This window comes from Ictalurus punctatus, chromosome 4, assembly GCF_001660625.3.
Source record: "Ictalurus punctatus breed USDA103 chromosome 4, Coco_2.0, whole genome shotgun sequence".
Classification (NCBI taxonomy): Eukaryota; Metazoa; Chordata; class Actinopteri; order Siluriformes; family Ictaluridae; genus Ictalurus; species Ictalurus punctatus.
The window spans coordinates 35,471,598-35,495,891 of record NC_071284.1 but is presented as its reverse complement, the minus strand read 5'-3'; the positions used below and the strand labels follow the sequence as shown (position 1 = coordinate 35,495,891).

General features: G+C 40.1%; 1 protein-coding gene and 3 non-coding genes across 4 annotated transcripts in view; all 4 read right to left on the bottom strand.

Annotated features, from left to right (window-relative positions):
- pde8a (phosphodiesterase 8A) overlaps positions 1-11,700 on the bottom strand; it is a 46,056-nt gene extending 34,356 nt beyond the window's left edge. Inside the window, exon 1 of the mRNA XM_053678205.1 lies at positions 9,899-11,700. Within this exon, the coding sequence (XP_053534180.1) occupies positions 9,899-10,036 (138 nt within the window). The 5' untranslated portion in view covers positions 10,037-11,700. The remainder of the gene's footprint in view (positions 1-9,898) is intronic.
- A 10,192-nt stretch (positions 11,701-21,892) lies between these two features.
- Positions 21,893-21,966, bottom strand: trnan-guu (transfer RNA asparagine (anticodon GUU)). Its single transcript has one exon. It is a non-coding gene; the product is annotated as a tRNA-Asn (tRNA).
- A 748-nt stretch (positions 21,967-22,714) lies between these two features.
- On the bottom strand, positions 22,715-22,788 carry trnan-guu (transfer RNA asparagine (anticodon GUU)). The gene has a single exon. It is a non-coding gene; the product is annotated as a tRNA-Asn (tRNA).
- A 681-nt stretch (positions 22,789-23,469) lies between these two features.
- Positions 23,470-23,543, bottom strand: trnan-guu (transfer RNA asparagine (anticodon GUU)). Its single transcript has one exon. It is a non-coding gene; the product is annotated as a tRNA-Asn (tRNA).
- Positions 23,544-24,294: the final 751 nt, after the last annotated feature.

Below are 24,294 nucleotides of genomic sequence, written 5' to 3'. Positions count from 1 at the left end.
AAAACAACTGAACAAAATTACACATTTATCAACAGAATGTGAAATGTCTTGAGGATATCCAATGAAAAAAAAGAATTAAACATATTTTGGTGTGTATACAGAAGGAACGTTAGACTCAGTCTCTTCTACACAGGTGGGTTTGATGCCGTTATAGGGGAGAGTGGGGAAATTATAACAGTTGTCACTTTTGTTTTTTGTGAAACTTGTGAGGAAAACATTATGAAGCTCCAGTATTTTTTTTTTTTGACACGTGACAGCAAAATTTTTCTTTTAACCAGTTATAATAAGCAAATACCATTTTTATGCTAATCTCAGCGGATATATAAAGGATTGTATATTAAATCAAACTACCAAAGTGCTGCATCAGGGTGTGGGTTCGGTTGTAACGTCTCAATTCACTATGTTTGTAGCTGATGTTTTTTACAAATATATTTACAAATCATTATATTATACGGTAAAGATCTCGTATGTAGTTGTACAATGAAGCACTTTCTATGCCAAGACATTCACGTGGATGCGTACACGCTGGGCACCACATGATGCACCGACACATTAATCTCATGACTAGAGTTTGATTCCGAATCAGAGTGAGTTTGACTCAGAATCAGAGCGAGTATGATTTAGCAGTGAGAGTCAAAGTGAAATTGATTCAGAATCAGAGTGCGTTTGATTCATGTTGCAAAAGTAGCATCATAGATCATACAGGTCATCAGCCATGATGTCACTTCCTTTCAGTAAGAGCAGCTCGTGCACATGCTCAGTGCAGCTCTTCTCTTGGTTTGAGGGCACTTCCTGTATCTGATCTTTACTTCCCTCAAGCAGGAATCAGAGAAGCAGCAGACAGGAAGTCTACGAACACACACACGGTTTCTGCGGCTGCGTCCCAAACCACGTCCTGTCACCTACAGTGCTGTGTGGTGAACATTTGTATCGTGAGCGATTTGAGATGGAGTTGATGTTACTCGAAGCACAAGAAGAGGAAAAGCAGGAGTAATAATCAATGTCACACACACACACACACACACACACACACACACACACACACACACACACACACACGTTAGCTGACCTGTCGCTCAGGCTAAAGCTAATGCTAACGATAAAGCTAAGCAGAGCTGTGCTGCTGTGGAAATGAGTTTATTCCTGCAATCACATACGAGCGTTTACACACAAAGCAGAACTACACAAGTGTGTCCACAGCCTGCTTAGTGTCTCTCACACACACACACACACACACACACACACACAGAGCTGCTGAGCAAGGACAAGACGACTGCGCTCAGATCTGGGAAACATCACTCTCCCAAACACTTCAGTTTCAAATTTACAAACTTCCTCTCACCCACACACACCCACACACACACACACACACACACACATCTTCTCAGTTATATATCATGTTTCTCTCACTCAGTATATGTGTGTGTGTGTGTGTGTGTGTGTGTGTGTGTGTGTGTGTGTGTGTGTGTGTGTGTGTGCGCGCGCGTGCAGGAACAGAGCTGTGAGCCAAGGCTAGATAAACCAGTGCGCTTGTCCCCTGGATCACACACACTCTCTCTCGCTAGCTCTCACATACACACACACACACACACACACACACACACACACACACACTCTCTCTCTTTCACTTACACTCGCACACACACAAGCTCCCGCACATATACATTCATGCTCTTGCACACACAACCAAGCTCTCATACACACACCCTCACTCTCACACACTCTCATCGCTCTCTCTCTCTCACACACACACACACACACACACACACACAGAGTAATGTAGACGCAGATTGAGAACACCGTCGTCAGTCCTTGTACTCGAGGCTTATCACACACACACAGGGCCGCCCAGATGGAGTCGCGCCCTTGACTCAACACAGTAAACACACACACACACACACACACACACACACACACACACACACACACACACACACCCCAACAGAGCTTCAGTAAAGTATGACTTCATAATAATTTATAAGCTGCAGGAGAATAAAGTGTATATACTGCGATGGCTGCGTCCCAAATCACACACGGTAGCACAAGACTGTAATATGTTTCTACACAGTAGTGTGTGTTTATCTTCAGCTGCACCTGTCCCGAGCTCACGTCCCAAACATCAATAACCTCAGAAAATATTTTCATTACTTTTCATTTCTGCCATGTAAATAAACATGACTGTGAAATACATGTGGAAAAATAACTTCTGTATTGTACAGTTAAAATCTACAGAACACCTTCCATTGCGTTCACAGATATTATTCCCTGTAATATTAAGTGGGCTTGTTTATCATTTTTAACATTAGTGTACTTGTATATTTATTGCTTTATTGTTTATAGCTTATTAACATATAAGACAACAAATCGTTTGTTTTTATTATTGAAACATTTATCCATTTTAATCAGGAACATGCGCATCGTTTGAAATGTTTCATCGTGTTTATAGATTCATTAACATTTAATGCTAAAGTTAATTACAATATATTATAGATATTAAATAGACTAAATAAAATGGTGAAATATATCATTATATACAAGAAACTGTGAAATACGTAGAGAAATAAAATAATCAATAATTTAACACCTTTAATGTGCTTTATTGTTGCGTGTGTGTGTGAGAGAGAGAGAGTGTGCGTGTGTGTGTGTGTGTAATAAAATGGCCTTCAGATAAATGTGTCCTTCTCTGTAAAAATTGTTTATGATATAATAATAACTTCAGCCAATCAGACGCTAATCAGACGCCAATCAGACGCCAATCAGACGCAGGCTATTAATCGGTTACAAGACGTACTGCGATGTTCTCTATATCACGACATTATCATCATTTTTATTCACAAATAATCTGCTAATATACACATCGGAGGTTTACTTCTTTACTGCGTTATCATAAAATAAATCAAACAAAAATAATTTAATAAGTAAATAAAACATAATATTTCTCTAATCTATAACCATATATTATATATAATAACAATAAAATATTTCAGTTTTAATCATTAGTGGTGAAGGTACACATTTTTTTATATTTTTATTTAAATATTTTAAATTCTTTTGGATTTTTTAATCACACAAAAAAAAAAAAAACACAAAAGGTTAATTATTAAATATTTATAAGAAACATTATACTAATAAACATTATTAATATTAATTAGTTTTTAGTTTAAACACCGGCCCAACTATATTTCCTTCTCTCACACACACACACACACACACACACACACACACACACACACACACACACACACAGAGAGCACCCTGTGGGAGTACAGTCTAACTAATGATACATGGAAACATTTAGACGTGAATAATGTGTGTGTGTGTGTGTGTGTGTGTGTGTGTGTGTGTGTATAAACACTCATCATTTACACTAATTACACTAAACACAGTAATTCAAACACACACTCTTATCCACACGTTAGTGTTTACAGGAGTGCGTGTGTGTGTGTGTGTGTGTGTGTGTGTGTGTGTGTGTGTGTGCGTGACACACACAGAGTAACGGTACCTCAGTAACAGTGTGAATGGACATTTAAACACACGCATGTATTCACGAGTAATGTTAATATCATTAAGTATTATAAAGAGCTGACAGGTTCATCATTCCCGATCCCAGGTGACTCGCTAACCCGCTAACGCGCTAAGCAGCGCAGTCATGAAGAAAATGTTCTGCTAACTCTACTAATGTTTAATAATCCTTCTGGAATTAATGCTAAGCCACATTAGGAAAAAAACACAGCTTAGCTAGCTAGTTAATTTAACTTAGTAATTTATTGAATTTACCTAGCTGGCTAATTAAACTAGCTAGTTTACAAAACTCACCTAGCTAGCCAATATAACTGCTAATGTAGCTGGCTAATTTAACCCGGTAAATTATAACACTTACGTAGAAAATTTACCGAAGTTTAACTCAAGTAAAACTTAACTCCACATACATTCTTTAGCTTTGATGGGAAATTTCAAAGACTGAAATTTTATTTTAGGCAAATGAGTCCTCTCATCCTGCATGAATCTTTCGCTCCAGAAAAACTTGCGGACGAATAGAAAGAAAAAGAATTAAAAGAGAAAAATGTTTGAGATTTATAAAAAGTACTTATAATATCTATATATATAAAACAAAATATATATCAAATTTAATACTTAAGTAGAAATCTTCCAAAATAATACTTAAGTACAGTAATGAAATACAACTACTCAAGTATTTTCCACCCCGTGTGTGTGTGTGTGTGTGTGTGTGCGCGTGTGTGTGTGTGTGCGCTGAGAAAATAAAACGTTATTTTCCCTATTTGTTTTCACACACCAGAGCACCAGCACATTAAACAGCAGCCGAAGCTAAACGCTACGAGCTAAAACTTTCAAGTTCATCTCTAGCACATTAAGCCCCGCCTACTACATGTTCATTGGTTAGCCAGGGTCGAATTTATTTACTGGAACTTCCTCCGGAGTCGATCAGTTCTCACTTTCCAGACCTCTTCACTCAACAGATGTAGCTTTTAGCCCCGCCTACTTTCACGGAAGGTGCTAATTTGACTGACATCGCTGGTGGCCAATCACAAACCAGCAAACATGAAATCTTTACTCATCACAAACTGAGCAATAACTTTTAAAAACAGGATTCTGTGAATGTTCTTTGGTCCAGTCACTACACCATGCTGCAAGTGTCACGGTGTTATTGTGACATTCAAGTGTTTTTTTCTTGTCAGAAATCACCGTACAGAAGTTCAACGTACAACAATAATCATCAGATTCAATTCATCCTTTAAGATCCTGGAGCTTCTGGAGAGAAAGCTGTACACTGGTTCCAGGGGTGAAGCGCCTGAGGCTGAGACTAGTGCCGCCTTCAAGTCCTGTCGGAAATATCGCACTTATGAAGTAAACACACACGGATTCTGCCGCAGTGTCGTCATTATAACTCGTATTTTTCAGAGTGTCGATGATAAAAACTCTCCAGCATGTCAGTCCCTCCAGGATCACAGAAATGAGCACAAAAATCAAACAAACTCTGCGATATTCGGAGGAGCCGCGATTATTCAAAATGACTGCAGGTTCTGGCCGAGACGTGTCACGTGACGTCATCACGACGTGTATTCAGTCAAAGCCCTCTTCCATTCACGTGTGTCGAACACGAGTACGGCTAAAAGCTCTCGTTTACCAACAAACATCACTGTGAAAGACCGCGCAGAACTATTTCCTGCGATTGCGATTTCACCGGAAAAATAAAGCACAAAAAATTTTGCCAAGTTTCATCACAAATTCTGGGAAAAAACGCAGCAAAATCGAGGGTTTTTCACAAAAAAAACCCCCACAGAATCCTGTACGGAAAGATTAAAGTGGTAATTATTTATGTTAACTCTTCAGCTTTTTATTTTCTTGTAGTAAAGTAAAAAAAAAAAAAAAAGTCTAATAATAAAAACTAAAAACATTAAAAAATGTCCGACCAAAACCACTTAGACACACATCATGTGCTCATCACAGTCTACTGAGGCCAGAATAGTACTTAGTAGCTCCGCCCCAGCCACCAGGAACTACTGGGGGCGGAGCCTGTTGTACTAAACTGCTGATTGGTTAAATCCTTTACTGTGGGGAGTGTGATTTAAAGGCTTCTAATGACACACTGCTTACGCCAAGAAGAAAATTCCTAAAAGGCATGAATTTTTTCACTAAAAATTGAAATTATTAACAACTAGCAAAGCAAATTCAATAAAGAATTTTTTTATGTCCGGACTTCAATCCGAAATTTTAACGGAACTACGCATTTGTCGTTCGGAAGAGTTCCTGGAGTGTTAATCGATAGAGTCGGTTAAACACTAAGGCACTGAGTCTCAGTGACGCTACTATTGCTCTGTGTAATGCTAATTTAGCTCCGCTCAGAATAGACTAACTGTGAGAATATGACGCGAGGCTCAACATCACTGTCACATGTGTGTATCTTACTGTTTATCTGATGCACGTTGTGCAATGACAGTGTCGCTAGCAAAAACATCCGACTAGCTACAAGTCCCTGAGGTGACGTGGTAGAGCTTTTCAAACAACGCAGCGTGTAATTTAGTGAAACTACTGCATTTCATCAAGCGAGTGATAGATTAGCTTTCGCTGGCCGCTTCTTTTCCGTGGAGCAGAAATTAGACCAAAACAACTCGTCAGCGCTAACAAGGCCAAACTGTTCATAAGAACAAGTACTAAGAAGTACTTCTTATGATTAGCAGCTCTTCATAATGAGCCGTGTTAATCATGCATGCAGCTTCAACGTGCTTAAGCTACTTTGTCCATGTACATTGAAGCTCGGAGGCTTTAGATTACCGGGATTAGTCGGATGTGGACATTTGACGGTCAACGATTTTCATTATACACAGTTAGACAAGTTTACAGACAAAACAACAGAACAGAGTCGACATCATTAACCGTAACAACGTCGCATGCTAACATGCATAACAACACCGTCATTACCGCTGTGTCACGCTTTACCCTGAACACAAGGCCACGGTTTACTGTAATGTTAGTTTATATGTTAGCCACATAAATCCCACATCCTTCTACATTTGGGCACATTGTATACATTATTCTACTACAGTCCCCTCTAAAAGTATTGGAACAGCAAGGCCAATTCTGTTGTTTTTCGCTAAACACTGAAGACATTTAGCTTTGACATCAAAAGGTGTATGAGATGATGGATCAGAGTTCCAGCTTTTATTTCCTCATATTTAAATCTAGATGTGTTAAACAATTTAGAACAGCACCTTTTGTTTGAACCCACTAATTTCTCAGTGATCATAAATATTGGAACATATGACTGACGGGCGTTTCTTGCTGCCCAGGTGTGTCCTGTTAGTGATTATTTAAAGAATTAATAGCTCTGAACCTCTACTCTTGGTTTGAGACCTGGAATCCTGTGAAGACTGCATTTGTTGTTAAAAAGAATAAACCAACATGAAGATCAGAGAGCTGTCTCTGGGAGAAAAGCAAGACATTTTGAAGCTGAGAAAAGACAGAAAATAGAGGCATTGCACAAACACTGGGCATGGCCAATACAACAATGTGGAATGTCCTGAAAAAGAAAGAACCCTCTGGTGTACTGAGGAACAGACACCAAACAGATCGGCCGAGGAAAACTACAGCAGCTGATGACAGAAACATTGTGAGAGCTGTGAAGAAAAACCCAAAAACAACAGTCAGTGACATCACCAACCTCCTCCACAGGGCAGGGTGAAGGTCACCATCCAGCGTTCAGAGAAGACTTCGAGAGCAGAAATATAGAGACTGTACCACACGATGAAAACCTCTCATCAGCAGTAAGAGTCAGAAATCCAGACTGGAATTCACAAAGAAATACAGAGACGATCCCCAGAAGTTCTGGAACCAAGATGAACCTCTACCAAAGTGATGGAAAGACCAAAGTGTGGAGAAAGAACGGATCTGCTCATGATCCAGAACATACGAGCTGATCTGTGGAACATGGTGGAGGTAGCGTCATGGCTTGGGCTTGCACGGCTGCTTCTGGAACATTCTCACTGATCTTTATTGATGATGAACTCATGATGGAGCAGCAGAATGAATTCAGAAGTTTACAGGAACATTAATCAGGAGGAACTTCATCACGCAGCAAGACAACGATCCAGAACACACTTCCACCTCAACACAGGACTTCATCAGGGGAAAGTGGAAGGGTTTAGACTGGACACGTCCATCACCAGACCTTCACCCAACTGATCATCTCACCTCCTGAAGAGGAGACTGAAGGGAGAAACCCCCGAAACACACAACTACTGAAAGAAGCTGCAGGAGAAACCTGGAGAAGCTTCACAGAAGAAGAAACCAGCAGATTGGTGTCAGTGAGTCGCAGGAGTGATGCAGTTACTGCGAGTAAGGTAAATGCGACCAAACATTAAATGTTCTTTACTTTCATTTTCTTCAAGACTGATCTGTTCCTATACTTTTTCTCACCTACAAATTGTGTGGTCTGATACAGGAGGTTGTGTGTTTTATGGTGTTTAACACACCTAGATGTAAACACCAGGAAATAAAAGCTGAAATCCTAAACTCTCGTCTCATCTCCATCTTCTGATCTCAAACCCAGACGTCTCACCAGCAGAAGGTCCTCGTGCAGAAGAGACGGAGCCTGACTGCACTACGGATCAGACGCTGAATAAACCTCACTCTGTGTGACAAAGTTCAGATCTACGATAAATATCCCGTAAATTACGACACGCTTCACTTGTTTCCACGGCGTTAGATTTACACTCAGCATCCAACTGAATCTCAACTGGAGTAAGCTAGTTGGTTATTTAGCTAGCTAACTATATTACTTTCATTATTGCTAAGTAAGATCCATCAGCCAATCATCTCCAACAATCTGGAAAACGGACACTTTGGTTCTGCAGTAAAGTCGGAGTGATCTGCGCAAGCGTCACTATCAGAGCAACGTCAGCCCATCAGCGTGGTTAGCGTCTCCTCCGATCACGTCACATGAGCAGCGACGGTGATCGATACGATGGCGTCATTTTAAGGAACAAGATATCAAACATTCATCCCACGGCGCTGCCGAGTTCTGGACTGTGATTGGTCGTCAGGTGGTGATTAGTTCTCTGTAACAGCGGCTCTGACAGCAGCGCAGGTTTATATTAATATTAATGCGCTCGTTCTGATACGTTATCGTTTCTATAGCAACAGCTCGTCCACAGAGACTTGACACATGCCAATCGATATATCGACACTGCAAATAGTTTAAATGCTGAAAATATTGGCACCCTGCATTAGACAAAACTGCACAAACTACAAGGGAACCGCTGGAGCTGGAGCTGGAGCTGGATCATGTGACCGTGATCTGGTTAGTGATTGGTCAGTTGCTGGAAATGCATTTTGTTGAACGTTACATTGTTGCAGAGCGACATTTTTCATGTGCGAGTATCATGTGTGTTTTTCTGTCTGAATTTTTTGGTCATCAGTTACGCAGCCTAGGAGGACGAGTGTGTGCTGACAGCCTTGACACACATAACCCTGCCTCATATTATCCAGTGTGTGTGTGAGTGTGTGTGTGTGAGACGTGATGAATCTTTTTTCAAAACAGATTAATTCGCATTAAAGAAGGAAGATAACAAATTGAGTCAATATACACCAGGTTAAAAGTAGCACAAAAGGAATTGTTAGACTCACGTACACATGAACTGGAGTTAGTGTAGCGCTTAAAATCCTAAATCTTCAAATGTTTTAGACAAATTGTGATGTTTTGAGGAACCACAGATTTTAGCAGGAAGTGGGTGGGGCTTAGCAATGAATAAAATTGGGAGAAAATATATAGATTAAAAAAACATACAACAACAAAGAATCCTATATAAGCGCCAGGCATGTTCCTGGCCTACACGCTCTGTGTGTGTGTGTGTGTGTGTGTGTGTGTGTGTGTGTGTGTGTGTGTGTGTTGCATGCGGGCTGAATGTGAATGTGTTTAATGTCAGCGAAGGGTCTATTTCGTGTGTGTGTGTGGACTTCGGGATTCTAGGAACCCTAAGTTGTACGTACACACGCACACACACACACATGCACACACACACGCACACCCGCACACACACACGCACACACGCACACACCCACACATTAAATTCACATATGTTGATAACGGGTTAAGATTTTATCCCGGTGTGTGATATTTTCTGGATCGGATCGGCTCTGTCCTCCTGGTTTCTCACACTCTCGGGAGCAGGCTGCCTAAGTAGGGCAGATAAAGTGCCATGTGTCCTTCTCACAGAAGGCAATCCCATGATTCCGTGGGAGAATTAAAAAAAACCAACATGGAGGTCAGAAACGACATAAGAATGGCGATAAAGCACGGAGAATTTAATATCAGCACACACTCTGTTTGTACGCTCTGTGTGTGTGTGTGTGTGTGTGTGTGTGTGTGTGTGTGTGTCACCTTGTACTCAGAGGCCTTGATGGGGCAGTTCTGGGTGTTGTTGCCCTGCGGGGGGGAGTGTGGGGGGCAGTCTTCTGACTCTTTTCCACTGTGATACACCACCCGATCCGAGATATGGATGCTGGAAGCACAGCCCATGCTTCACTCCCGCTTCTTCCTCTTCTTCTCGTCTCGTTATGTCCTCCAAGCCAGGACGCCTAGCTAGGTCTTTCTTTTTCACTCGGGTCCTCCACTCCTCCTTTCTTTTTCCGGGCCCGTTATGTCCTTTCTTTAGGTCCTCATAGAAAGCTTTTTAGGTATTAAGATCTCCAAACCAGACCAGGCACGTTATCTTTTGAACTCTTTTAAAAAAAAATCTTTTTAGTTCTCCGCGTGAGGCCGCTTCTCGATCTTCTCAATTCCTCCAATCCAAGCCGAGATACGTTCTCCTCTTTTTTAAATCTTCTTATTCTTCTTCCCTTTGACTTGAGGCCTGTTATGTTCTCCACTTGTTCCTCTACTTCTTTTCGCCGCCGGAAGTCCACTAAGAAGGCCCTTTAGATACTCAGCATCTACAAAGTTCTGCAAACCAGGCCAGGCAAGTTAGCTCTTCTCGTTCAGTTCTTCTCCTCCAGCCCAGGCCTGGTCACGTTCTCCTCTTGTTCCTTTTTTAAATTTTTATTTTTACATCCACCTGGAAGGCCCTTTAGATACTCCACATAAGTTCTCCAAATCAGGCCAGGAACATCACGTTCTTCACTTCATTGTCTTCTTCTTCTCCTTCTCTTTTTGTCCTTTATTTCCCTGTTTGTATGCATTAATAATGATAATAATAATAATAATAATAATAATCAATGATGGTATTACTACTACTAATAATAGTAACAATAATAATAATAATAATAATAATAATAATAATAATAATAATAATAGTCTATCTTCCTTTCCCCTCCCACCCCCCTGACCAGGAAACAGATTTCCTCTCGCGCTCAAACTCCATGGAGCTCCATTTTAGATCAAACCCACTTCATTCCACATCACCATCACCATCATCATCATCTTCTTCTTCACCATCATCACCATCACCACCACTCCGTCATGATGGCACTGTAACCTCCTTCTTAAAAAAAGAAGAGAAGAGAAGAGAAGAGAAAAGAAAAGAAAAGAAAGAAAGGGAGAAATGTGGTCTTGTAGTTAGTTCCAGGCCGGAGTTTGATCCATGTTTGGCCTTGTTTTATTTATCTGGATGTTTTGTTGTTGTTCTTCTTGTTTGTGTTTGTTTACTCCACCCTGAAATCTGAAGAGAGATCAGCTTGTAGAGACGGAGGAGATCTTGTGCGCTTCACAGCGTTTCAACAGGCGAGAATCTTCCGTGAGCATGACTGCGGCGGATTAATCCTGCGCCTTTATTCACCCAAAACCACATTTTACACCCAAACACGCGCAGTTTCCGAGGCGGTGTGCTCGCGCGCGCGCGTGCGTGCGTCCGAGACGGACAGGGAAAAACCGTTGGTGTGAGAAGAGAAGGAGAAAAGCGCTGGAGGGAGAATCACACGGCCTCCGAGTTCTCCTCTTCTACACGCAGAAAAACGGAAAGAGATGTCGGCTTGAGGCTGTCACACTGTCTGCGGGTAACCCGCTCGGATCCGCGCGAACAAACCCCCGGTCTGCGCCCTCCACTTCTCCGACTCGACCCCGAGCGCGTCGCGGAGCGGATCAGAGCCGAAACACGGCAGAAAAGCGGCGGAATAATGGTGTTCCTCTGCTCCTCGTCTTCTCCAGTCCTTCAGCGCTGCTTGACAGCAGCAGATCCAATAAAAGCACGCGCGAGGATTGACCTACAGCCTCTACTGACGTCAATGCAAATGAGCCGCACGCGGCCAATCAGAGGCGAGCGCAGCCGGCCTGGGAGGAGCGCGCGCGTGGCGGCGGCTTTGAAACGCACACTTGGCTTTGATGTGATATTTACACAGGATTTATCTGTATTGTTATTTTTTGTTTTAATTTTCATTTTATGTACAAAGACAAAAACTTTTACACATTTATGTGGTGTACAGAAAGAAACTTTTACAGAGGAGCAAACTCATGTGGTGTGTATACACAAACTATTCTCTCTTCACAATGAGAATACGAGCCAGTAATACGAATAAATAAATAACAGATACATGTATGAATATATAGACAACACTAGCAAACAAACAAACAAACAAACAAACAGGTACACATTCAGAAAGGGTGTGTTGATATCCTACACACTTTTTGTGTTATGATTATCTCGACACATGTCGTGTTAAATTATCCAATACGAGTGCTTTAAAAAGAGAAATATTTCACACGAGTGACCGACACAACACGTGTTAAATTATTGTCCGATCACGTTGCGAACTGCGCTGCTGACGTCACTGAACTCACCTCAAAGTGAATGTTCGATGGTTTGAGCCTCTGATCGTGATCGCGGAGGCGGAGTCCCGAGGCGAGGAAACCGAGTGAACACGGGTAAGTCAGCGTTCGTTACTGTTTGGCGTTAACGCTGCTGAAAACGCTGGGCCGAGTTCGTGATGTTCAGGCAGCGAGCTCTCGAACGTGTATTCATTATAAAACAGTGCCTCAGCGAGTGATAATTAACGTTAGCGATCGCTACAGAGAACATCATGCACCGCTCTCTCAGTGTTGCAGTTACACTAACAGTTTCATCTGTTTATGTCGGCTGTGAAATATGGACTGAGGTTCTTCTATAATTCTCTGGTCTGTATCTTATCTGAGGCTCTGAGTTAGGGTTAGCTAGCTGGATGCTGTCACCAGTAGGGATGAGTGATGCTAACCCTGAGTTAATAACATTACTTTACCCTACACCTCACGGTGATGTTAGACATTCTCTTTCCTTTTTGAAAGTTAACGATGGCGTAGCATTACAGCTGTTCACCGTGATGTAATACAGGTTACCGTTAACTACATTTAGAAAGTGTTTTAGACAGGGCAAGCTGTAGTAATTAGCATTAGGAGGATGGATTAGCGCCGTGTTTCTTCATGTGTTGGGTGAATGTTAATGCTTGGAAACAGGTGCAGACAGTCAGTGGCTAACGGAACTTAGCGGCTAGCTCAGTAATGTCGAGGTTAAAAGTTCTTCACAAGGTTAACGAGACAGAAAGAGAGGATGGCGTTACAGTGGGTTGTAATGCTTTCCTCTATCTCTGTAATGTTGGTTATATTAATTAGGTTGTGCAAAAAAACTGGCGGTGAGGTGTTAAAGGCTGGAAAATAAATATTCGTAAGTTAGCTTGATTTTTCTGGTGAGGCTACAGCGCCATTTTGTTCATGGAGAGCGGAGGTCACGTTTCCAAACTTACAAACTCTGGGATTCTGTAACGCAATGTCTCAGTTAAAGCACAAAGGCGTTTGTCCATATTTTATATCTAACAAAACACTCTTTTTCTCTTTTGCAGCGTTTCAGACGGAAGCGAGTGGGACTCCTGTCTTCAGAGATGGAGGGAGATTTGTAAGAAGATGCATAAACTCTAGGCGGGGTACACAAGGCGGGGTACACCCTGGACACACACACATTCGTACACTATGTCTTTGGACTGGGGGAGGAAACCGGAGCACCCTGAGGAAACCCCGGGGAGAACATGCAAACTCCGCCCACACAGGGCCCCGGTATATCATGCGCATACTTTTTTTTTTTTAATAAAAACTTTCAATATAAAATGATCCGATAAAAAAAAAATCATAGAGAAAGAAATAAAAACGTGATGATGTTTATACAAATAAACTGACTACAATATGTAAATAGAAATAATTCAATAAAGTGAAAAGAAAAGTAATATAAGTTCTTTACAAGAATAATAAATGATCTGATGGTAGAAATAAATCTTTCTAGAGAAACAAACTAATGTGTAGTTCAAATAGTCATTCTGTTTTTAACAAAAAAACTTTATACATTTATAAACGATCTGATGATAGAACCAGATACTGTTATACACTGCGTGGTCATTTAGCCATAATAACACAGAGGCTGTAAACCAGCCGTGATAAATTAGCCGTGTAGCTCGAGTGCAAGAGCGAAGAAGAAAACGTCAGACACCAAACACTAAGATTCTAAATATTCTGCCTTTAGACATTTGTTTTTATTTGATGCACTTTTATTATCTTGAGAAATGATGAAAAAAGTCTAGAAATGATTTTCCCGTTGAAAAGAGCTTAAAGAGTTTAAATCCTGGGAGTGTCAGAAACACTCCTGAGCAACGGTTTAGTAATTAGTTTTATTATATATTAAGGTCCTTAACCCTCGGCTGCTCAGCTCTACGCCGGGATCGGAGTCTGCCTCGGGAGTAAGTGGCTTTAGATAAAAGCGTCTGCTAAATGGATACCTGCAAATGAAAGTTGTGTAATTGTGTGTTGTGTAGTTTTAAGACAGATACACAACCAGACAAACAATGAGGTGCACAATGAGGTAGGTCACCGCACCGCTCTGTGAAAGGCGTTCCCCGTCTTATTCTTTTTATTTCTGTTCGGTTAAAGGCGCACTACAGTATACAGATTAACAGAATAAAAGATTAAAGACTACAGTGTATTGTATGTTATGTTGGTGGAGTGATATAAACTCGCACAGCTCACATGTTGCACAAATATCAGGGGTGGGGCATCTTTATTAAACGCCACACCCACACAGCAACATGATCAAATACAATTCTTTTCAGATTTCTACAGCTTCTATATAACATATGCTGCTCGACAGAGCGACAAAGCGACTGGTGACGGTTTATTTCCGTACGTGTGCAACACAGAGATTTTCACAATTCTATGTAAATTAGATGTGACGCAGTAAAGCGACAAATCCAGACGATTGGCTCGAATGATTCTTCAGACCGATCCTATGGCGTGCGTGTGGTCTGACGTTTCTTCAGTTCACAACTTTAGCTCCTACTTGCAATTTGTTCGTACTATTCGACTCAAAACTGGAAGAAAAACGTATAACCGTGATTCCATCATTAAATGTGTTTAAATAAAACTTGGAAGGAAGTAGCAGAGATCTCTGGTGCCTCTGGTGAGTGTATGTAGCTAGTACAGTTAGCTTACTTTGCTAATCTGAGACGGACACTAATACGAAGCCAAGGAGGTAACGTGAAAATCACACAACCCTGATCAGTGCTTTATTGTTTAACTAGTTCGCTTTAGAATGTATTTATCGCTACTACAATTTCTCATAAGAACAACAAAAAAAAACACTAAACAGGCCACGCCCACAAGTGGCAACAATAGAAGGGAGTAAAGTAAGCTAGTAGAGTAAGCTTAGCTACTAAATAGCTAAGTAAAGTTAACTACAAAATTAGCCACATGAGCTATTTACGAAAGCTGTGAGGTGATATGTTAATCCACAAACAAAAATATGACTGTTAGTTCTGATACAAGTGATTCACTTACAGTTGTAAACAATTTCTATAATTATTCACTTACATTCAACATTCAAGATTCGAAGCTTTAATTGTGGCATGCGCATCCGTAGCTGGTGCTAAGCTGCAGGTTTCATTTGTGCAGGTCTCCTAGGATTCACTTACATTAGTGAACAACTCCTCCAGCGATTCACCTACATTTGTAAATGACTCCTTGAGTGATTCACTTACATTTGTAATCGACTCCTCAAGAGATTTATTGCTCAGACAGCTTGAGAATATTTTGCCACACGTGCGAGTCTCAACAGTGCCGTGAATCCACCCAGTGTCTACATCTCATAAAGACAAATCTACAACGTCACACAGACTTCCTGTTTCTTACTTCCTGGAGTTCCCCTAGTTCCCTAGTCCTTGGCACTTTGCTTTCCTGTGTGTTCCTATTTTTACTCTTAGTTATTAAAGTTCCTAACATCTCCTCGTTCCAGTCCCTCGTATTTCCCTCGTTTTCTAATTACGGTCTCTTTTAGGTTCCCAAGTTTTTATAGTGTTTATCCACTGTGTGTCTGTTTCCCATCATATAACATTACCGTTGAAAGTCGGAAGAGTTTCTCCAGAGGTTATCAAGTGTTGACTGGTGTTTAGCACAAGGAGTAAAATACTACTGGAAACCGGCTCTGAGGCATGTCTCCCTCAGCAGGGAGGGAGTGTGGAGTAATGGCAGTGTGTGAACCTGAACACCAGGGTGCCAATACTTTAATCGTCAGCGGAAGTATACTGAAACACACGTTCACGTTTTCATGTATCAAACTGCATACAAATGAATTTAGTTGTAAATTGTTTACAGGAGCTTTTACAGGAGAAATGTGTAGTTCATGAAAATCCGGTTTGTTGGGAAAAATTTATGAATTTTTTTTTTTTTGCTCCAAATTAATGACTTGAAAAAAAGCAATTAAAAACAAATTAGGACAAAAGTAATTGTGCCCTATAAATGGAGGAAGAGTTAGTGTGTGTCTGTGGCAGCTGACGTGCTGCAGTGGCTGAGCTGCGTCACTGGAAGATTGAGTGTTATTCGTCATTTTGCCTGTTTCAGTTTTCTCTTTATGAGCTTTGCCTTTCATGGGCGTGAATGTGACGTAAAGTTGTGTGTACGGGATTTATCAGAGTTTTTTTTGCGATTGTTGTGGTCAAAAATGCTTGATTTTACTGCTGCTTTTTTTTTGCAATGCAATTTGTGGACATTTTTGTGTTGTTTTTTTTTGCAGGTTGAATCGGCGAAATTCCAGTCGCACAAAACAGTCTTGCGCACTCTTCCACAGCGGTGTTTGTTGGTAAATGAGACCTTTTAGCTGTACTCATGTTCGACGCACGTGAATCGAAGAGGGCTTTGGATGAACGCCCGTTGTGATGATGTCACATGACACGTCTCGGCCCAAATCTGCGGAAAATCGGCAGGAATTTTTTAAAAATTACAAGCTCCTCCGAAGTTTGCTTGATTTTGCGTTCATTTCTGCGATTGCAAAATCACTCAATCCTGGAGGGACTGATAAATCAGCTGGGCGTGAACACACTTGGTAATTTATGACTGATTGGGTCTTTATCAATACGTGTGTGTGTGTGTGAGTATGAAGAAAACTTGCATTTTTTTACTTTAGTAAATTTGGAAGAATTTTTTAGCTCAGTTTGGCTATGTAAACATTTAAGTGAAACATTACCAAAACATAAACGTGGCCCCGTCTGCACACCCAAAACCGGTCAAAGCTTGCCAAACGTTATTTATTTATTTATTTCTGTGAAAATACTGATCTGTTTCTAGATATTTTTACACACAAGAAATCTTTTTGCTACTGGATATCAAAATACAGCTCTACACCATGCATGTAGGCCACTAGGTAGGTCATTTAGTGCTATTATATTAAACCCTATGCAGGGTGCAAACAAAGTGACTAAGAACGAGAATGGTAGAGTTTACATGGATCATGGTTAAGAAATGGAAAATGAAGCTAAATATATTCTGTGGAGAGAAAAAAAGGAAAAATAATATATACTATAACACATTCAATCAGATTCAGTTAACATTGTGCTGTTCCTCCTAAATCTTGCAGAAAAGTTCAGTTATAAAAGAGAAATAAAGTTTACCAGACAGTCACTACACTACTGAAGACCAATGAGCCGTACTGTCCAGTTCATTTAATTTGACCAATCAGTGATGTATACTGTTTCTAACCACACCCATGCAACTCTACTTATACGACACCTGAGTTCAAGAAGGGAAGCAAATTACGCGCAGCTTCTTATGTACAGCACGGCGCACTAGCAGTTGGAAATTGGAGCAAAATACGGATTGTGGTTCATTGTTAGTGATCCGTGTAAATAGATGAACAGCACTATCAGAAAAAAAGTGCTGTAAGTTCAAATATTTCCTAGCTTCCAGTTTTCAAGCTGGAATTTTTAAAAAAAATCTCCTACTTTCCTAATTCTAATACCTCCTGGAGCCCATGTTTTATAGTTCCAGTCTCTTCTTGTTCTCTAGTTGCCTCTATTTATTCTCTCCAGGTTCCCCTAGTTCTCGAAGTTCTAGTATCTCCTAGTAACCTAGTTCTCTAGTTACAACCTCTCTTAAGGTGCAGCCCTGCTCTCTAATGGATATCTCTTTAATTCCTCGATCCTTCAGCCCGTGACCTGGAAACCTATCTAAGCCTGTCATCTTCAAGGACGTATTAACTCTCTATAGTCACTTAAAAGAAGCAAGCAACAAGGAGCTAAGAGGCTTCCAGATTACGGATACATGAGTGATTCCTACGCATAAGTCTTTTTTATTTGAATGTGAAGAATAAATGCTCCAAATCTCCCAAAAAACACAAAGGAAATTGAAGGATATGATAATAAAAAGCAGTAATACCAAAATAATGATATTAATTCGAATAATAATATTAATTAAATAAGAAAATGGAAGGGTCACCAGATACAAATAAAAACCTTGGATAAAAGTGTGGGACGTTTTAGATGTCGTAGTAGACGTTCGTGTAAATGAAAACAACAACACTGAAGTGTGTGATATAAATGAAATTGCACTGAATTGTGTACATGCAGATTTGTTATGTCATGTGCAACATCACTAATACGTGAAGCTGCTTCAGCGTGACGCTGTGGTAAAACAAGGCCGTAAAGGTCTCCTCTCAATAGCGTGCTGCAGGGATGAGGTACTTTTGTAGGCCAACCCAGAGGTTCGCATCACCCTGGTTCGCGCGACAAAAATACAACAGGATTTTTCCATTAGCTTTTGGATTATTGCAGAAAATAAACTCTGTGACCAACAAATGATTATGATTCTTATATGATTCGTTCATCAAGATAATCTTCACACATGAACACAACTTTTATGACTTTTGAAGCCTAAATACAATTGCCAGAAGTAAAAAGCTAAAGTTATAAACTAAAGCTAAGTTGGAAAGTTTGAGTTGGAATAGTTTGCAACAACACGAGTATAAACACAACGAGCATGTAGTAGACAAGTTTCCCTGTTCGGCGTGATGACGTTTAATGTCCCTGACAACCTCCCATTCGGTCCCATTTAGCCACTCGTTAGCAACCACCTTTTTCAAGGGACGTAAAAGCTTTTAAAATCACGAGTGGGGTATTACTGGTGTATTTTACGTCACAGAATAAAACGTAAAAATATCCTGAGCTTGTGTTAACTACAGACCTTATTTTCAGACATTTAACCAAAAAACCATGGACGTCGGGACCATGCAACCGGAAGTACTAAAATGCTAACTCATTTCCATGTTTTAAGACTCATTCCTGCACCACTCTATTCCTGTTTTCTTTGCATCATTAGAGGGCGGAGCTAAGAAAGGAAACAAGGAGATGCAATCAAAGAAATGAGAACCACCCTGTTTCACTAGTTTCACAGTCTTACTGTGCTTCCTCCTAGATTCCTAGTTTCCGGTTCTATTCTGGTTCCTCTTGTTTCAAGGTTCTTGAATCTCCTTCGTTCTCGAAGTTCTATAGTCTCTCATCATCTCACTAGTTCTTTAGTTTACTTCTTCTGTTTTTCTCCAGCACGCTGATGTGTTGTGCTCTCTGCTGTTGTGGTGTAGTGGTGTAGTCTACATGTGCAGTGATCATGTTTGATGAGGTTCCAGTGAAGTCCAGTGACACCGAGGGATTAGTGAAACATAGCCAGGGGGTGGTGTAAATTTTTATTTATTTATTTTTTTCACATTTTTTCACTGTGGTAGACATCACAACCCACCATTACCAAAGTTATTATTCATTAATGAGTTATTATAGACGTTATGTTGTTTGACAGGTTCAGGAATAAATAAAGCCTCTCTGGCTCCAATAAAAAAAAAACTAAAAGTAGTGTACACTTTTGATTAATAAGGCTTATGTTGTGCTTATTAAATAAATTTGCAATGAGAGGGTCCTTGGAATTTTATATTTTTATTTTGCTACATTTTTAGCAACAAACAACTAATTCGAATAAATAAATGTACTGCAGCATCAAGTGTTCGTGAGGCTCATCCTTTTAGAGAGAGAGAGAGAGAGAGAGAGAGAGAGATTCAGAGTCTCTGTTGTTCGAACACCGGAATCGGCTCTCACCGACGTTCACCAAAAATACCTGATTCAAAGAACCGATTCGTGCGCGCGCAGTATTCACTAGCGTTTTACCTCACAGAAAAAAGCGCGCGAGTGTCTGTGGTAGGAGATTTATAAAACTTGGTATTTCTTAAAAAAGCTTTTCAGTCTGTCATTATCTGAAGTAAAGGCGATGTTAATTATTTTCGCCTAGATGACGAAACCATTGTTTTAGATTTTAACATTTTTTAAATTTAATAATTTAACTTTTTCCAAACTGCAGAGTTAGTTGTCAGGTCGGATTAGAAAGTTAGCTACAACCGAAGCATCGACAAACCTAAAGTCTGTCACTTTCAACAAGTCCTACAAACACACATCTATTCACACGGTGCATAGTTCTGTCTGTTAAGTATATCTTAATTGTTTAAAATTAAAAATAAATTAATGAAGTATTGGCACTCTCCGTAGCTAAACTACTTTAGCTAATCTTAGCGTGGTTATGACTAGCTTCGGCTGATGGTGTATGAGACTTATTTTCAGATTTTAGATCTTTATATGTACTAAATTTGAATGTTTTTGGTTCGGGCTTTAATTATTTTAATTTCGAAAAACAGTGCTTCCTGTGTATTTAAAAAGTTAACTGTTTGTCTTTGTTTTGAGGTATTTTATTACTGCTAGTAAGTTTGTAAGTAAGCTTTTTTTGTTGTTGTTGTTAAAACATGACAAAATCACACCACTATGTTCTATTTTTCACACCCTGGTACTTTTCATACTTATCAATGAGTGGACAAGTGATCAGTTCATTGCTAAAAACCTCAACAATCAACAAATTATCACCAGAATCACTAAACACATCACACATTTTAATATACACATGTTTAATGTGTTTGTGGGTGGAGTTTAACTTTGCTTTTTGTTACTGGAGTAATTTTCTCAAGTGGGTTAATTGAATTATGGAGTAAGGATTGGAAGGTCATGAGTTCAGATCCCAGCACCACAAGCTGCCACTGACGGGCCCTTGAGTAAGGCCCTCAGCTACTTGGTTGTATAAATGAGATAAATATAATTTGTGATATCTTTTCACTTCTGTAAGGAGTCCTAAATGTAATGTAAAGTGCATCTGGCTTTGATATCCAGCCCTCTTTCAGTCACCCAGATCTTTTCCTCTTACCATCTAGATCCAAAATCGAGGGCAGTGTTTTGATACCCACCACGAAGCTTGCTAGGGTGTTAATTTCTTAATTGTATCACGCAGTACGCTTGTGATACTAGGTTGTTTTTCCACTCTTTTATTTGTTCAAGTTCTTTAAAGTAAGTGGTTTTGTCATGGCTGTATGTCTTCATATAACCTGTAGAGGGCAGTAGAGGCTGTTATTCGTGGCTTGCATGTTAAACACAAACGCAGCAAAAGTTCAGTTTATTCTCTTTATGCTCCGTCATTTCTTTAGTCCATACTCAGTTAAAACTTCGTGTGTGTGTGTGTGTGTGGTGGTGGTGTTTTTTCAGAATTCACTGTGATCACAAATTTCCTGTAGCAGACCTCCAGCGTGAATAAATAAATTTACATAATTATATTTAGTCATGGATACAAACAAACAATCGCAAGGTCAACAGTGAGACGGGGAAATAATTTAGCATGGAAAACTTTTCATGAATTATTACACTTTGTTAGTATGCGAGTTTATAATTTGTCTTCATTTATTTGCAACACTGGAGTTTTCATTTAATTGTTTGCTTTCTTTGCATACATGCAACTCGATTATTTAATGTCATAGTTGGTATAAACAAGACTGAAAATATGTAGAATATAATTAATGTTAACGAAACGGCGTCAGCACGTTATATATTATAAATATCTCGCGTTTATTATGTAGTATTTTTTGCTACACTGCTCCCTCTGCTGAAGCAATAATGCCATTGCGAGTAAATTATTTCAATGCATTATTTACAGCACATATATATATATATTACATCTACAGTTTCAGTTGTGGATTGGTTCTTTGTTTATTGAAAATATAAAATGAATAAGGGGAAAAATCTTTCCCGTCCCTGGGTGGGCTCGAACCACCAACCTTTCGGTTAACAGCCGAACGCGCTAACCGATTGCGCCACAGAGACTTGCGTGCCAAAGCGGAGGTACTGAATTCTAGATGAACAGCAATGACAGGTTACGTGAAGACCATTATCTTGTTATTTTGGCAGTAGGTGGGATATGTGTATGTATTAGGTAGCAAATCAACAGTCTTGTTATTGTGGCAGTTGGCAGTAGGTGAGATATGTGTATGTATTAGGTAGCAAGTCAACAGTCAGTTCTTGAAGTTGATGTTGATGTGTTGGAAGCAGGAAAATGGGCAAGCGTAAGCATCTGATTAACTTTGACACCAAATTGTGATGGCTAGACGACTGGTTCAGAGCATCTCCAAGACAGCAGATCTTGTGGGGTGTGCAGTAATTGGTACCTACCAAAAGTGGTCCAAAGAAGGACAACCGGCGAACCATCGGCATGGGCACCCAAGCCTGTTGATGCGCGTGGGGAGTGAATAAGCCTGTCTGGTCCGATCCCACAGAAGATCTACTGCAGCACACACTGATGAGAAAAGTTAGTTTTTACATGAAAACCACCTCTTAGGTTGTTTGTAATGTTATGGCTGATCTGCGTATAATATTAATATCTTGTATTTATTATGAAGTATTTTGTGTTTCACAGCTCCCACTGACGCAATAGTGCCATTGTAAGTAAATAATTCGAAAGCATTTTGTTTGCGTGAGATGTGTATTTTTAACTGCTACAGTTTCCTGTGCAGCATTGTTGTGGATTGGTTCTTTGTTTATTAAAGATAAAAGATGAGTAAGGGGAAAAAACTGCCGTCCCTGGGTGGGCTCGAACCACCAACCTTTCGGTTAACAGCCGAACGCGCTAACCGATTGCGCCACAGAGACTTGTATGTCAGTCGAAACAGTGGATTCCTTTGTAAAAGTCACGTGGGTGTTGTCGTGAAAAGTTTTGTCCAGTCTGAAATACTGCTGGAACTGGGTGTAATACACGTGTTGTGGTTGTACAAGTGTTCAAATCTGTGGCTCAGTGCCTGGTAGAAAAACCTTGACAGCTGCAGGTCTCTTGGGATGCGTCTCTGACAGCTTTGCACATATGGATCTTAACATTTTCTTCAATTTGGCAAAATGCTGTTATGTTAGATTGGATGGAGACCATTTGGTTAACAGCAATTTTCAACTCTTGCTGTAGATTCATAGATAGGCTTTGATTGGGTCCTGAGACATTCAGGTTTTTGGTGTTGAACCACTCCAGTATAGTGTGCTTATGGTTGTTGTCCTGTGCTGTTGTAATTTCTTTCTTGTATCGTGCAGTATACTCGCGATACAAGTTATGTTTTCCACTCATTTATTCAGGTTCTCTTAATGTAAATGGTTTTGACATGGCTGTATGTGTTCATGTGACCTGTAGAGGGCACTAGAGGCGGTTATTTGTGATTTACATGTTAAACACAAACACAGCAAAGGTTCAGTCACTTGATGTGTTATTATTCCTGTAAATCCACACAAAGTTAAAACTTTGGAGAAAAGTATAAGTATAAAAGTATAAAAATAAGGAGAAAAAACTACCGTCCCTGGGTGGGCTCGAACCACCAACCTTTCGGTTAACAGCCGAACGCGCTAACCGATTGCGCCACAGAGACTTGCTTGTTAGCTGCCTGTGAGTCTGCATTGTTTAGTGAACACAGACAGTCCTTTCGCTGCAGAAAGATGGTCGCACTGGCAAAGGGCACACACCTCTTCTCCTTCATCTCGTATGATATGATACATACAGTCTCCTCCAAAAGTATTGGAACAGCAAGGCCACTTCCATTATTTTCGCAATACATTGAAGAGATATGTTTTTAAAATCAGAAGATGAATATGAGATGACAGATCAGAATTTCAGCTTTGATGTTCACATATGTACGTCTAGATGTGTTAAATAACTTAGAACATGGCACTTTTTATTTGGATCCATCCTTTTTTTTCAAGTGATCAAAAATATTGGAACGTGTGACTGGTAGGTGTTTCTTGCTGCTCAGGTGTGCCCTGTTAAATTAATTGTTTAAAGAATTAATAGTGCTGAATGGCTACTCTTTTTTGCCATATGTTTCACCTGTGAAGACTTCATTTGTTGTTATAAAGGGGTAAACCAACATGAAGACCAGAGAGCTGACTATGGGAGAAAGAAAGGATCTGCTCATGATCCAGAACATACAAGCTCATCTGTCGAACATGGTGGAGGGAGTGTCATGGCTTGGGCTTGCATGGCTGCTTCTGGAACATTCTCACTAATCTTTAGTGATGATGGAACTTATGATAGTAGCAGCAAAAAGAATTCAGAAGTTTACAGGAACACCCTGTCTGCAGATTTTCAGAGAGATGCATCCAGTCTAATTAGAAGGATCTTCA